Source organism: Cryptotermes secundus, unplaced genomic scaffold (assembly GCF_002891405.2).
Source record: "Cryptotermes secundus unplaced genomic scaffold, Csec_1.0 scaffold311, whole genome shotgun sequence".
In the NCBI taxonomy this organism is placed as follows: Eukaryota; Metazoa; Arthropoda; class Insecta; order Blattodea; family Kalotermitidae; genus Cryptotermes; species Cryptotermes secundus.
Genome location: NW_019742964.1, coordinates 10,373 through 24,548, shown reverse-complemented (window position 1 = coordinate 24,548; position 14,176 = coordinate 10,373). Strand labels below are relative to the sequence as shown.

Genomic DNA, 14,176 nt, shown 5'->3' with positions numbered 1-14,176 from the left:
ATCTTGATTTCATTTACTACCGCCATGAGAGCCTCAAATCCCACATAACCTTCACGTATTACATAAGAGGAAGGATGAGGGCTTCTTTTCTGGAAGTGTTTCACTAAATCCTCAGTATGCGCAATGTAACTGCATTCTGCGACTAAAGGTACAAAAGAAGTCTATAGCCCTTTGTTGTGCTTTGACCGCTTTTCAGTTTCTTAATCCTATACTCAAGTCGGTAGGACTCCTTGTATGGGGATCAGCACCTCACAAGACCTCCACCTATACACAGAAGAACACAAACACAGCATAAACGCACATAGACATCCATGGCTCGAGTGGGATTGGACCCCAGTGTTTCAGCGGGTTAAGACTGTTCATGTCTTAGCCCGCACGGCCACTGTGTTCGGCTACGTAGATATTCTGGGTGCCCGAAATTGTAATGAGAACACGCAGAGTGTCAGGCGTACCTGACAGGTTAGAAATCACTGTTTGACTCTCTGCTACTGTCTGCATTTTTCAGAACAAAATGTTTAAATACAGGAAGGTCGTGCTAGAAACTACCTGAAACATTTTTGTTAATAAGGAAAGCAGACAGAATTGTTGGCCCGTATGCTGCCTATACCCTCACATTTAAAGGCTTGAACCCATGTCTGCAGGTTTCCTAAGTACGGAAGATGCAGTGTCCGGGTAATAACGGGATGAAGGACCAGGTGGCAGCACTGCGCTGGGTACGTGATAACATCGCATCGTTCGGTGAAAACCCGAACAGCGTGACGATTTCGGTGAAAGTGCTGGAGGTGGCAGCACTCACTTGCACATGTTGTCCCTTGCAAGCAAAGGTGAGATGTGCCGAAAATCTTATATCGAACTTGAAAACAACAATCGTTAAAATCCATCTGTGTCTATAAATTTAAAAGTAACCAGCAAACCTGCGTGGCATTGTCTGGGCTTAGTGCATAAGTAGACGAAACAAAAATTACCTGTAAATCCAGCAATGACAACATNGGGGGGGGGGGTTCCACCGATGTGGATGGTATTTTGGGTATTGCTCCGTATCCTAATTACAACGAACCCATTGTTCTCACAATCCCAACGCATTTTACACAGACAGAGTAATGAGGGTATGTGGTGGCTTGGAGTAGACCACTTGCATGTATCCACGATTCTAAACCCACCCCAGTGAGATGGTCCATTATCATGCCAGATTTTGGTAGGCGTGAATGCAACGTTGTGAAAATGAATAAAAACAGGCAGACATTCTTCTTTATGCAGAAAGAGAGAGGAGGCCGGGTTTGCTCTGTCAGTGTGTAATTCGCTACCCGCTAGGCCACTGGGATTCCTTTTCTTGCAGGCTGATGTATTTTTCTTGACCAAGGCGTCCCAACAGGGCGTGGGGTTCACCCAACCTCACATCCCAAGAACACCGGGTCCTCTTTCCTCCAAGATTCAGTGTTAATGGCTGAAGCTAACTAATGTCTTCTATCTCCTGCGAAGGTTATGAATAGTTGGAACTACGCCGTGCGTCTTCAAGGATTACACCTAATTATTCTGGGAATAACTTACTCTAATTATGAATAGAATCCAGCTATCAAAATGCGTTAGAAAGCTCATCACTTCCCTGGCAATCTAAAGCGAAACCAGCACTCGGAAATGTTCCGAGTTGCAGGAAACTTTGACCTTATGTAACCGTTCCACTGCCGTGCTGCCTATTTAAATGTGATTTATGTTATTAATTTGAAATTTAATTGTTAGATGTAAGGAGATGAACAAGTGTAGTGAGACTTAGGCCAATTCTTGTATTTAAGAGCAAGCGTCTTCCCATGCTTACACCAAAAGCAGAGAAATACCCGTTGAAGATTTATTAAGAGAAAGTTACGTAAAGAATGGCCATTGAAGTCTTTGTGCGTTCTTTAGCTGACAAATTTTCTACGAGCTATATAGAGAAGCAGGGTTATTGGTTTACAGCCCAAGCCACGATACACATTCGTCACTTTTTGACAGAATTTCTTTCCCCTTTGTAAGAGTTAAAGTGATTGGAGGAATTTCTAATTAGAATACCTCTAAATTTTAAACTGACCAATCACGGAAATTTGAGTATGTGACAGAAGAAGGACGCTTGTGAAAGCCAGGAATTTGATGTCCGAGGAAGTGTATTTTTCAGCGTCAGTCGGAAACCGGGGGTCGAAAGGACCACATGTGAAGTCACATACGGGGCTAGCTAGATCAGAAGTAACTTTGTAGTAACAAGCTGTAATGATAAAGTGTAATAATCTGTTGTGAAGTGTGAAACCACGGTTAGAAGTGTAATGATAATATTAAACAGGACGAGCTAAATTTAGAAGGTAGCAAAGAATCCGACAGTAACAAGTGTTTGCTAAATTGTAAAATGAAAGTGTCGCAATTGATCAAGAGTAATAATAATAACTCTGAAATTCAAGTGTGGTGATGTTGATAATAGTGTCCTACCTGCCTTTCTAAGTGTGCCCCGTTAAGACCTTGAGACAGAGAACTCAGCTCTACCGCTCCCAACAACCTCACCCTTGATCATATCAACCCTGAGAAACTTAATCCTACCAACCCTGAGGAGTTTAATCCTAACCCTGAGAAAATAAATTAAGAAGCAATGAAAAATGGTAGGTGGCGTCATCAACAAGAAGCAAAAGAAGAGGGTGAGGAGAGCAGTTGAAGAAGAGGCGCTTCCGACGAAGACGTCGCAAAGGAGTACACAGATAGAGAGGGCGGTTACACTTAAACTAAGTCAGTCGAAATGCAATAATCATGCATTGATTTACAGGTTTATTCCAACGCGCTATCTCCAAGAGCGGTGTTGCTTCAAGCCCCTGGGCACTTACACCTCCAGGAAGACCGAAGTTACTGGCAGCATTAGTGGCAAGTGTGTTTAACTGTCCCGTTCAGCCGAGCTCCGAGCTGATCTCCTGCCTCAGAAAACAGGACGCCTACAAGTTATACGGCGCGGAATTTTCGATTCCAGTAAGTTCCGAATCCGATTCTGTGACGTCAGCATAGACTGAACAGAGGGTTGGAGTTATAGTCCCGGTAGAGTCAAAAATTTTCTCTTCTCCATGTCGTCCAGATCACCTTTGGAGTCCGCCCAACCTCGCATCAAATGGGTACTGGGGGCTATTTCTCCGGGGGTAAAGCGGCCGGGGCGTGAAGCTGACCACTCACCTCCAGCTAGTGTCAAGGTGAAGAAAATTTGGATCTATACATCCACATCTCAATACACCTTCACGGCGTAATGATTAATTAGTTATGCACAGGGACAACTTATGTAATAGTATCACAAAATGCAAAGTGACTACCTGGGCCAGACCACTGTGTCAATAACGCATCTATGAGATATCAAGGTAAGGCCTCTTCCATTTTAAAATGTTACCATTAGTTGCTGGTGAATAGATTCGTGCTTCGACTGTCCTTTCCCTCGGGAATATTTATACTCACTAGCAGGATTGCAGTTGGGCGATGAAGAAAATTTCCAGCTCTCCTCCAGATGATCAAATTTCCCACTGCTGAATCTCAGGTTTAGAAATAAAACTGTATTCTTTATTATATGAGCCAGTTCTGATACATGCACTGCCATTTGGAAGTAGCCCTTTAATTTCCTGGTTTTAGTCGGCGGGGAAAAATATCCGAAATTTCTTTCTCGTGAGGCGCGAAAATGAAACGTGTTTCACATCGCTGTTATAACGGAGTGGTTAGAGCGGAGAAAGCAAATTCTGCATTCGCGCTTACACCTTGGCATTCGGTTTAGTATCCGTGAAAAACCGGGCCGTGTAACTTTGCGATTTTAATTCGAGAACATACAGGATGTCGCACGAAATGATCCTGTGTTTGATTTAGTATTAATTATTTAACCATACAATGAACGATGTCTTGTAATATGGTAGCACTTACAGTAGATTATGGAGGTTAATTCTAACTCTTCCCGAGCGCTCTACTCTGGCGCTGTTCCTGCTTATGCTCCAATTTACACAAAATGACTGACAAAGGAGACTGTCTGTAGAACAGCACATAAAAACAATGTTGTTCTTTACTGAAACAAAAAGTGTTCTGGTTACAGAGCGGCGGTTTCATGCCCATTTTCAAACGCAATGTGGGCCTTCATTCAAAATAATTCATAAACTTTATAACCAGTTTAATAATGATGGTTCAGTGTTGGAGAGGAAACGTCGCCGACCTTCATCTGCGCGTTCCCCAGAGAACAATGACGCTCTCATAGTGGGGCTGCAAAGAAGCCCCAGCAAATAGACAAAGAAGACTGCAGCACAACTAGGAATATCCAGACGATCGGTGCAAAGAATACAGAAAGGTAATTTGAAACAAACATCAATGAATAGCATTTGCTGAATGGGCTCTGATGTGGCACACTTCAACTAGGGTGGCGTGGGTAATAAACGAAATGTGTTATTCATGAGAAGGTGCATCATGCGTCGAGAATTACATCGTCAGTAGCCATCTCAAGTCATGGCCTGCTAGAGTCAATTTCCATTGAAGAGAGAGTGAAAGGTGAGAACTATTTAAGCTTGTTGCACAATAATTTTGTACTTCACCTTCCTACTACATGTATGCCGTTGCAAAATCAAGGGTTCATACAGGATGGAGACAGGACGCAGACAGCGGATGTTGTTTTGGACTATCTGCATGACACTTTCGACTCGCGTGTCATCTCAAACCGATTTCGTGATCGTTTCGCATGTGGAGAGAACTGACTATCGAATAGTCCTGATTTTTTTCGATGTTCCTTTAAGAAAAAATTTTTCCAAAAAACCGCAAACAGTAATTGAATTGAGAGCACTAATCATTCGGGCCTGCATAACTGAGGATATGTGCCGTCGAGTAATCATCAACATCACAGTTCTTGTTGGAGAAGTTGCCAGAGGCACTGATGGTCTTACTGAACTCTTGATTCACAGAGGATTGATCTCCATGCAATTCCTTTTCTTCTTATATGTCAGTTTCTAATATTATAATTGAAATAAAAATTGTATTAATAGATCAAATAATGGATCATTTCATGTAGTGTGTAGTGTGCAGTTGCAAAGTCATTATCAGCACGAATCTGACGATCGAGAATTCAGTAGCTCAACGACAATTTGAAGCGGCTTGAATATTTAAATGTTGATGGCAGTGTAGTGAGTGAGTGTGTTGTCCCTGCACGCTTCGTTCTCATGCAAAAAGTGTTGAGTGACTGAGGGTAGTAATGTAATAAACACGAAGGCTCGGTATGCGGTCGCCTTAGAGAAGACAAGAAAGTTCTTTACAATAAGTTTGTATGAAGACGTTAGGCTACGTCCTTACAGAACACACATAACTCACTAACTGAAAGAATAATATAAACCTTGCCGTGTGAATATTGGGACTTGGGACCGCCTCTGTGGTCTAGTGGTCAGAGTTACTGGCCACAGATCCAGAGGTCCTGGTTCGATTCCCGGCTCTGCCAGATTTTTTTCTGAGAGGTAGTGGATCTGAAACACGGTTCACGCAGCCTCGTGAGGATAATTGAGGTGATATTTCAAGAAAATAACTGCTCCGGTCTAGAAAAACGAAATTAACGGCCGTGGGGATTCGTTAAGCTGATCACGCGACACCCTCTATCTGCTAAATTTGGCACTAAAATTCGCCGACAAGCGGCAGTCACTCAGTCGGTATAGTTCGCTTGCGGACTAAAATCACGGAATTTTTGTTGTTGTTGTTTATGGGCCTTGTGGATAATGACCAAGAGGTTTGGGATGCTTTGATCATGCCAGAGAAGGCCTGCTCTCCTGTTACATAAACAAAGAGAATTTCAGGAAATGGAGCGGTGATAATCCTAGCAGATCCGCGAGAAACCCCTCCATAGTGAGAAGTAACTGTCTGAGGTTGTCTTCTTGCTTTTGTTGTGATCGGGCCTAATTTCCTTGGGTGAGTCGAACCAAACCGCTACCGTGGATCCTGAACACTACTGCACTGTGCTGCAACCATCTTTTGGCTGCGAAGGGTAAGGGCAAAGTGTGAGAAATGTAGGAAGTAAACAGTGTTGTGCAACGGTCTACATGACAAGGCAAAGCATGGGTCTTCTTAGAGGAATGTGTTCAGCCCACTTAATTTCACGACTTTGAGACTCCTTGGCAATCACGTTCCCCGAACTTGACAGTCTAAGTGAGCGCTGCTCACCTCCAATTCACCCGAAAACTGAAGGACCGCTTTACGGAGGTAACTGGAAGAGTTAATAACGCTTTATTGAGGTTAGTCGTGCAGAAATGCAGACAGCTATGAAGGCAATACGAGTATATCGAACGTCATGGAGGTCATCTTGAACATATATAGCACTGATGCTAAACTACAATCATCATGTTAAATGTTCCTTAAAATAATTAACTTATTGTCCTGGCTGCCACAGTAGCCAGTGGAAAACCGTGATGGTGCGCGGAAGATATACTCCACTTCAGTAATATGCAGGAAAATTGTTTGTAAGGAATACTTTACAAGAATATAATACAAAGAAATTAGTACTCGAGGCCCAAGACTAATTCCTAGCTCTAGGTTTCGAATTTTCCTTTACAGAGATTTGTTCAGAACTCTCTGGTACTCAGAGAAATTCCTAAGTGATTAGCACTGGTTCTTGATGTATTATCGCTGTAGTAAAGGTAGTCGAAGCGTGGGGTTAACCGCAGGCCTCCATTAATATCCAATGAGCTTTCTTGGCGCTGCGTTAACCATGGGTAGCCGGGCGACATTCAGGTATGAATACTGATTACGACTGAAGTCTTGTTAATCAGATGCTGATAATCCTCTTTTCTTTTCAGTCTTCGACAATTCCCCCTATGGCGTTCATTCCTGTTATTGAGACCCAGGTGGGCGAGGGAGATGAAGTATTTATCAATGAGTATCCGATGAAGATGCTTCTCAGTGATAACCTGGAACTCGTGCCTTGGATGGTGGGAATTACATCAAGAGAAGGAGGAGTTTTATCAAAGATTGAGGCAATATTTTTCACATAAAATCCATTACTACATTTCTCTTAATATGGAAACTGAATTGTCATCATCACTAAAAAGACATGCCATTGGAGCCCGTCCTGAACTAATGCAATCTATTACGGATCAATGTCGAGTATTTGTCTGCATTCTCTCTTCCCAACTATGGCCTCAACATTCAAACTCCCTGTCTTCATTTTTTTCCCAGTGGCGGAGCATGATTTTTCCGAAAGTGTTGTCCAAATCTCAACACAGGAGGTCTTCAACTCTTTGATAATTGACCATTTACTTCGTAGAGGAAACATATGCAAATATGATTTAAACATTAGTTAAGATAAAGAATGAAATAGGAGAGAGCGATTACCGAGCTTATTTTTCCTTTATTTCACTTCATACTTTATTTCCATGCGACGGTTTTATTCAGCAAAATTATCTGTCACAGAGTCACAGAAATTCATACCGTTTTCCAAATTATGAAATGTGTACTTCTCAAACGTAATTAATGATAATTTAGTGGGTCTCTGCTGAGTCTATATTGTGGCGTATAGACAAGTTGCTGAACGGTGACTCTGTAAAGAGCCACCGTTTCTGGCCAACGGCTCGGTAAATACGTTCCCGTTGTTAGGCAGCAGATTCTTAATAATGCAACACTTGGACTAAAACAATGGAAACAGTGTGTTTCTACGTGGTCCATGTTGAGATACCTTAAGAAAGGGATAAAGTTCAGTTGAATTCTGTGTGGGGGTTGTGCAGATAGGACCTGAGGAAGTGAAGCTGAAGAATCTACGCTTTTAAAACCCGTTGCCAGGGAATAGTTGAAGACATATGTAGCAGTTTGTAAATAGCTTAGCGAGTGCTGTGGTGATTTGTGAATTGTCGCGCTGTGATTACTTGTACTTAAGAGTCCTGTGTATAAGAATCAATCCATTCAGCCATCCAATGAACCATTTTCAAAGCAAAGAATGACCGCTTGACAGATGCACTAGTTTCTGGAGCTTTTAATGATCACGCAAATAATACTGGGACTTCTGGTAATGCTGTACTCAGGTTTCAGGCGATGGAAGATTAAACAGTTCGTAATGTTATTTTGTGGCATTTATTTCGAAAAAACAGACGAATGTTCATATTTCAGTAGAAGAGAATTAGAATACCGTCTCAATGATTTCAATAACGATTCATAATCGGCAACTGGAAAGTTTCAGTAATACACAGAATGTTCCTAAAAGAATGGTGGGATTTCATTTCCGTATATCTCCGTCAGTTTTTGCTGATGAAAAGCATAACGTATACGGATTCATAACATGGCTTTTAAATTTTCAATTTATATATCACACTCTTTCTTAGTTACATTTCCGACAGTTAGGCAAACGATGGATTGGACGTGCTGCAGGTGAAAATGCCCCCTGTCTCCAGTGGCCACCCCGGTCCCCGGACATACCTCCTTGTAATTTCTTCTTGTGGGGGTATGTGAAGGACATGGGTTATGTACCCCCATTGCCATAATCACTCTAGGATCTACGAAACAATCAATCATGCTGTGGAGACCATCACACCTGAAATGCTGCAGCAGGTGTGGCAGGAATAGGACTATCGCATTGATGTGTGCCGGGGAACGAAAGATGCGCACACAGAGGCACTTTGATGGATGCGCATAAAATTTGAATAGTTAAGCTTCTGATTGACGCATGTTATGATTGTATACGGCAAGAAATACGAAATATATATGTATCGGAAACCCCACCATTCTTTTAGGAACACCCGTATTTTGTATCCGAAATCTAATAGTCAGACACACTTCAGTACGAGAATTTCAAACAATCAGTTGATCAAATGTGCTTTTATGGTTTCTGTTACTTCACAGCGTATCCTGCGATAAACATTTTCTCAGTCGCTTTCTGTAAGTCGGAGATTCTGAATGTTGTTTATCTGACTGTGAGAAGGCTTAATTTTCTGAACAAATCTTTTTCAAAATTCTTGCAGTTCCCCCGTTAGAGAATTATAAAATTCAATTTCTGTGGAACATTAAGAGACGCCGTCACTTCTGGTTCACAAATTGTCAAAGAGTTTATGTTGTCTTGGACGGTTACACCTGAAACTACTGTCAAATAAAGCTGAAATCAAAATCTTGAAGAATGTCATAAAATGGAGCAGAAATGTGCGTTTCTCCGTCCGTCCCCCTTTTTCTTCCTTTGGCAAAACATAAAGGGTCTTGTATTAAAACATGACTAAATTGTAACGGTGATCACAAAGCAAACAGCGAGCGATGCCCCGTTATTAAAAAAGCGAAATAAATTAATCAAATCATGGCTCATTTAAATGATGAATTTTTGGAAGCACGAAAAATTGTAGAAAAATGGTCACAACCCTGGCGGTTGAACCTGCGTTTACTTTAGGTGCTGGAAGCTCCCGAGGGTACGCTGAGCCTATGAGGAACTTCCCATTTCTCAAAACGCCATGAAGACGAAAGCAGTGGGATAATATTGAGAAAAACCAAAAAAAATAAATTCCCGAGCCAACTGACTGGATGGAACCAGGGTGAGGGCAATGGAAGAAAGTCATGGATAACAGCAGAACTCAAACATCTGACCCGAGTTCAAACAAGATTGAACTGGTCTAAAGACCAGACAATGTTAGAGATATCTTTAGACGAGTTGGAGTCCATTCAAATGGAGCACAAAGTCAATATGTATTGCTGACGACAGTCAACCTAGTGACAAACTTCGGGGACTCTAAAGCAATGGTCAGTCACATGTGGAAAACCGTCGAGCTTCACGAACAGCATTACAATAAAATTCAACGGAAATCAACCAATTAAGATAGTTCAATGGAACTATAGAAGCCTAAGAAGCAAGTTCCCCGAATTACAACAGAGAAACCAAACCACAGATGTCATAACTCTATCAGACACCTGGCTTGGTGAAACAGAAAGTGTATGCCTGAAAGGGTTTGACGTGGTGAGGAAAGGAAGGAACGAAGGGGCAGGGGGTGGACTTGCCATTTTTAGAAATAACAAACTTAAATATTCGCGTAAGAATGGTTTATATGATGGTGACCGCAAAATTGAAGCGTGTGCAATTGAACTATATACGGGCCCAGATAAAATATTAATCGTGTCATGTTACAAGCAGCCCCACAATAAAATCGAGCTGAAAGTATGGGAAAAAATTATTCGCACAATTAAAAGGTAAATTCTTGATTGGCGAAGACTAATGGATATCATGGGGTAATTCGACAAATTGTACAACCGGCAGCAATCTGTACCATTGCATCACTGAATTGGAAACAAACATCACGTTGCTATATGACTGCTCCCAGACACATATCTCCGATGTCACAGGATCCAAGGCAGCCCTCGACCTAACTTTCGTGGACCCAAGATCAGCACTGTTATACACCTGGAAGGTTGAAACAGACCTTTGGAATAACGACCATTATCCAATTTCCATCGAGGATAACGGCAAAACAGAGCCAGGGAAAGACAGGAAAGAGGCTTCTAGATTGCATAATAAATACGCTGATTGGACTGTCTTCATGGAAGAGGTTAAAGAAAAAATCACGGAATCAAAACGCATGACGAGTGGAACACAGAGCAGGATTTAAAGGAACGGTATGATAATTTTATCCAGATAATTAAAGGAAAATTAGAAGGGACCACTCCTAAAATAAAAAACAAAAACAACCTCGGAAATGGAGGACAAGGAAATACAGGAAATAGGGAGAAACTATCAGAGTGTTTGGTGGAACAGGGAATGCGATACAGTAATTAGAATCAGAAAAGCTGAATTGCTTAAATGGAAATACTGTAACACTGAAGAGACATTTTTGGAATACAAAAAGGCGGCGATTATCGCAAAAAAAATAGTCTGAGAGAAATCAAATAAGAACATTGGAAAACTTTATGCGAGGGAACAGATAAATTCATGAATCCATCGTACATTTGGGATAGAGTTAAAAGACTGAAATATGGACTCAACAAGACGGAAAGGGAAAACGAATATAAAGTAGAACTAGTTAATTCCGCCAAAACGTCTTTTGAAAAGCTATGCTCAGATGTGGATGAACCCAATCAAACGCCGGTAGTCGATCATGATAATCAGGGTCCATTCCTGGATTCAAATGTACACAATTCAAGAACTCCAGTTCGCAATTAAAAACCTCGGAGTCCAATCGAGCCTGGGACGGGATGGAATAGATTACGCCATAATTCGCAATTTGCTAAATGAAGCTTCAGAAGATCTGCTAGAAATTTACAACGATATTTAGAGAGCAAGACGACTGGAAAAAATATAGAGCATTTTTATCTCCAGAGACAAAACGAATGTAAGACCTGTATCCATGGTATCATGCGTGTGCAAGGTATTAGAGCGGATGATAAATATGCGCATCTCCTGATATATTGGGTTTCTGGACTTTATCCATCGTCCTGGTTTTTAAGATAACAATCGTCCAGTGATTGAGGCTAGCTCTTTCTAACGGACCCAACAGAATAGGTGTTCCCCTTTTCCTTCACCTGAGGACGGAAACAGATCCAGTTTCCGAAACGTCGTGTTTTTGTTATCTTAAAAACCAGGACGATGGATAAAGTCCAGAAACCCAATATATCAGTGTGTTATACACCATCGTCAGAATCCTATAGTAACTACATGCGCATCTCCTGGTGGCTAGAAAGGAACCGGAATTTCTCAGTAACACGATATGGATTTCGGCGAAACAAGGGTTGCACAGACAACCTAACCATGCTAACGACTGAAATAAGCGGCCTCCCACGTGCCCACCTGATGACTCAAGGTACGCGGGTTAAAATCCGGCGGAGGTCGTGGAATTTTTAAGGGCGGTAAATTTCAAGGAAAAAGTCCTCCGGGAGGGACTTTAAACCGTGTCCCGTGTGGTAGATTTACGGCAGGTAAAAGATCCTCATGTCTCTAGGAGACCTCTGAGCTAAATTAGGCAAACATTTCCCGCCCAAGTAGTTTTCAACTCCTCCGGTAGATAGGGAAGTATCGGGGACCACTGCCAGAAAGGGCCGACCTCGCTGGCAGAACGGGGCTGATAGCGAGCACCAGTACTGGAAGGGCATGGCGACTGGTAGAATATTAAAAGGGGGACGCACAATAGATTAATAACAAGTCGCAGTGCATGGGGAAACCCACCCACTCCAATAATAATAATAATGACTGAAATAATAAAAGCGTTTGAAGAACGGAACACGGTGTCGGTCCTATTCCTTGGCATTAAAAGCGCATACGACAACGTCCACTGCGGCACTTTGATGTGTAGACTCAAGGCAGTGGCTTCTCGGGAATCCTGTTTCATCTTTAACCTGTCTCCGCGAGGGAACTAGAGGCAAACTATGGAGTGCTGGTTAGCGGCCTCCGTAGTCTAGGGGTAACGTTCCCACCTCATGACTGAAGGTACGCGGGTTCAAACTCGGCGGAGGTCGTTGAATTTTTAAGGGCGGAAAAATTCAGGGAACAAGTCCTCCGGGAGGGACTTAAAGCCACGTGTCCCCTGTCGTAGATTTACGGCACGTAAAAGAACCTCATACCTTTAGGAGACCTCTGAGCTAAATTACAGGCCCTTTCCCGCCCAAGTAGTCTCAAATGCCTCTGGTGGATGGGAGAATCATCAAGGTGCCGGGGGCCGACCTCGTTGGCTCTACGGGGCTGATGGCACGCAACGTTACCGGTAGTGTATGACGACAGTAGAAATTAACAGGGGACGCACAATGGACAAATAACTGATCTAAGTGCATGGGGAAACCCACCCCCTCCCATAATACATACATACATATATGGAGGGCTGGTTCTCAACGACTGGACATACAAAGGCTTACCCCAGGGTAGTGTTTTGAGTCCAACCTTTTATTCATTTTACATGGCAAAACTGAAATCCAAACTCAACGAGAACTGCAAAATCCTGGAATAGGCAGACGACGCGGCAGTTTATTCAGTTAACAGATATAGCAGAATTGGCATATCGGAAATGGAAAAGAACATACAAAGCATTCAACTTTATTTGAAGGAGAGTTGCTTGGAAATAGCACCACCCAAAAATGGCAACTGTTTATCTTCGATTAAAAAAGGGGACAGCGGATGGAGAGTGGGAGATCACAGTACAAGGGGAAAGGTTTATTCGTCAAATCAGTTCAATTTTAGGTCTGGACTTAAAATCTAACGTAGACTTGGAGGACGAAATAAACGCAATAGTTATGAAATGCGAAACCCCAATGAAAATCGTGAACCGTATGAAACACACTTGGTTTGAAGTGAACCCCGTAATTTTAATGAGACTATAAGACACTTACAAGATCGAGGATGGAATATGGAGCATTTTTATTCAATAAACTTTAGAAGAAACAAGCACAGAAGCTTGAGAAGATAAAATATAAGGGAATACGCGGAGCGCTCGGCAACAGGAGTAGCACCCCGGCCAATATAATGCTAGCAGAAGCCAAAGCAATCCCAATTTTTAGTAGATTCAAACAGCTTAGAAGGAACTATGTGTCCAGATGTTATACGTTAACCAGCCATCCAATGATCCAGCGGCTGGAAGAACTATTAGCTCTACTTGACAACCCATGGATAGGAGAGAATGAACGATCCCTCATCAGCGAATATTACAAAGAGGCAACTACTCTCGGGGATTTAATCCAATTAGGGAACTGTCCCCCGGCTTTCGACTACACACACTGAAGCCTCTTCTACGAGGCCAGGGCATCTTTCAATGAGGGAAGACAAATAAAGGAAGCAGATCACAATAAGGAATTCAAAAAGATTTTCCAAGAAAGAATGAGAACCAGCAAGTGTTTCGCCACGGCCGGCTCAAAAATGGAGAACAAACAATTCGTAGGATTCGTATCAATAGATATAAAATATGGCCGTAGAATGAAATTCAGAATATCTAAGATAGCGTCCACATTCACGGCGGAAGCACTTGCAATTGCCGAAACCATAGAAATCATTGAAAAAGTAGACTCGGAGCAAAATTTCATGATTTTCTCGGACCCGGCAAGCGTGTTAAAAGGCATTAGTAACTCCTTTACCATGAGCAACACATCGCACATAACACAAATGCTTAAAGATAAAACAGAGACACCGGAATCGCGAGGAAAAGAAATCCAATTTTACTGGATCCCCGGGCACTGCGCAGTTGAATTTAAGGAGAGGGCCGACTTGGAGGCAAAGCAAACAATAAAAGAAGGTAGAGATAGTCAA

General features: G+C 42.3%; 1 protein-coding gene across 1 annotated transcript; it reads left to right on the top strand.

Moving 5' to 3' along the window:
- Positions 1-659: 659 nt before the first annotated feature.
- LOC111873432 (acetylcholinesterase-like) lies at positions 660-6,968 on the top strand (the record flags this gene model as incomplete). The annotated part of the gene is given in 4 exon segments (XM_023868157.1): positions 660-759; positions 762-824; positions 2,780-2,976; positions 6,792-6,968. Coding segments are annotated over 4 exon segments (537 nt in total), but the record flags the coding sequence as incomplete, so codon positions are not given.
- Between the last annotated feature and the right edge of the window lie 7,208 nt (positions 6,969-14,176).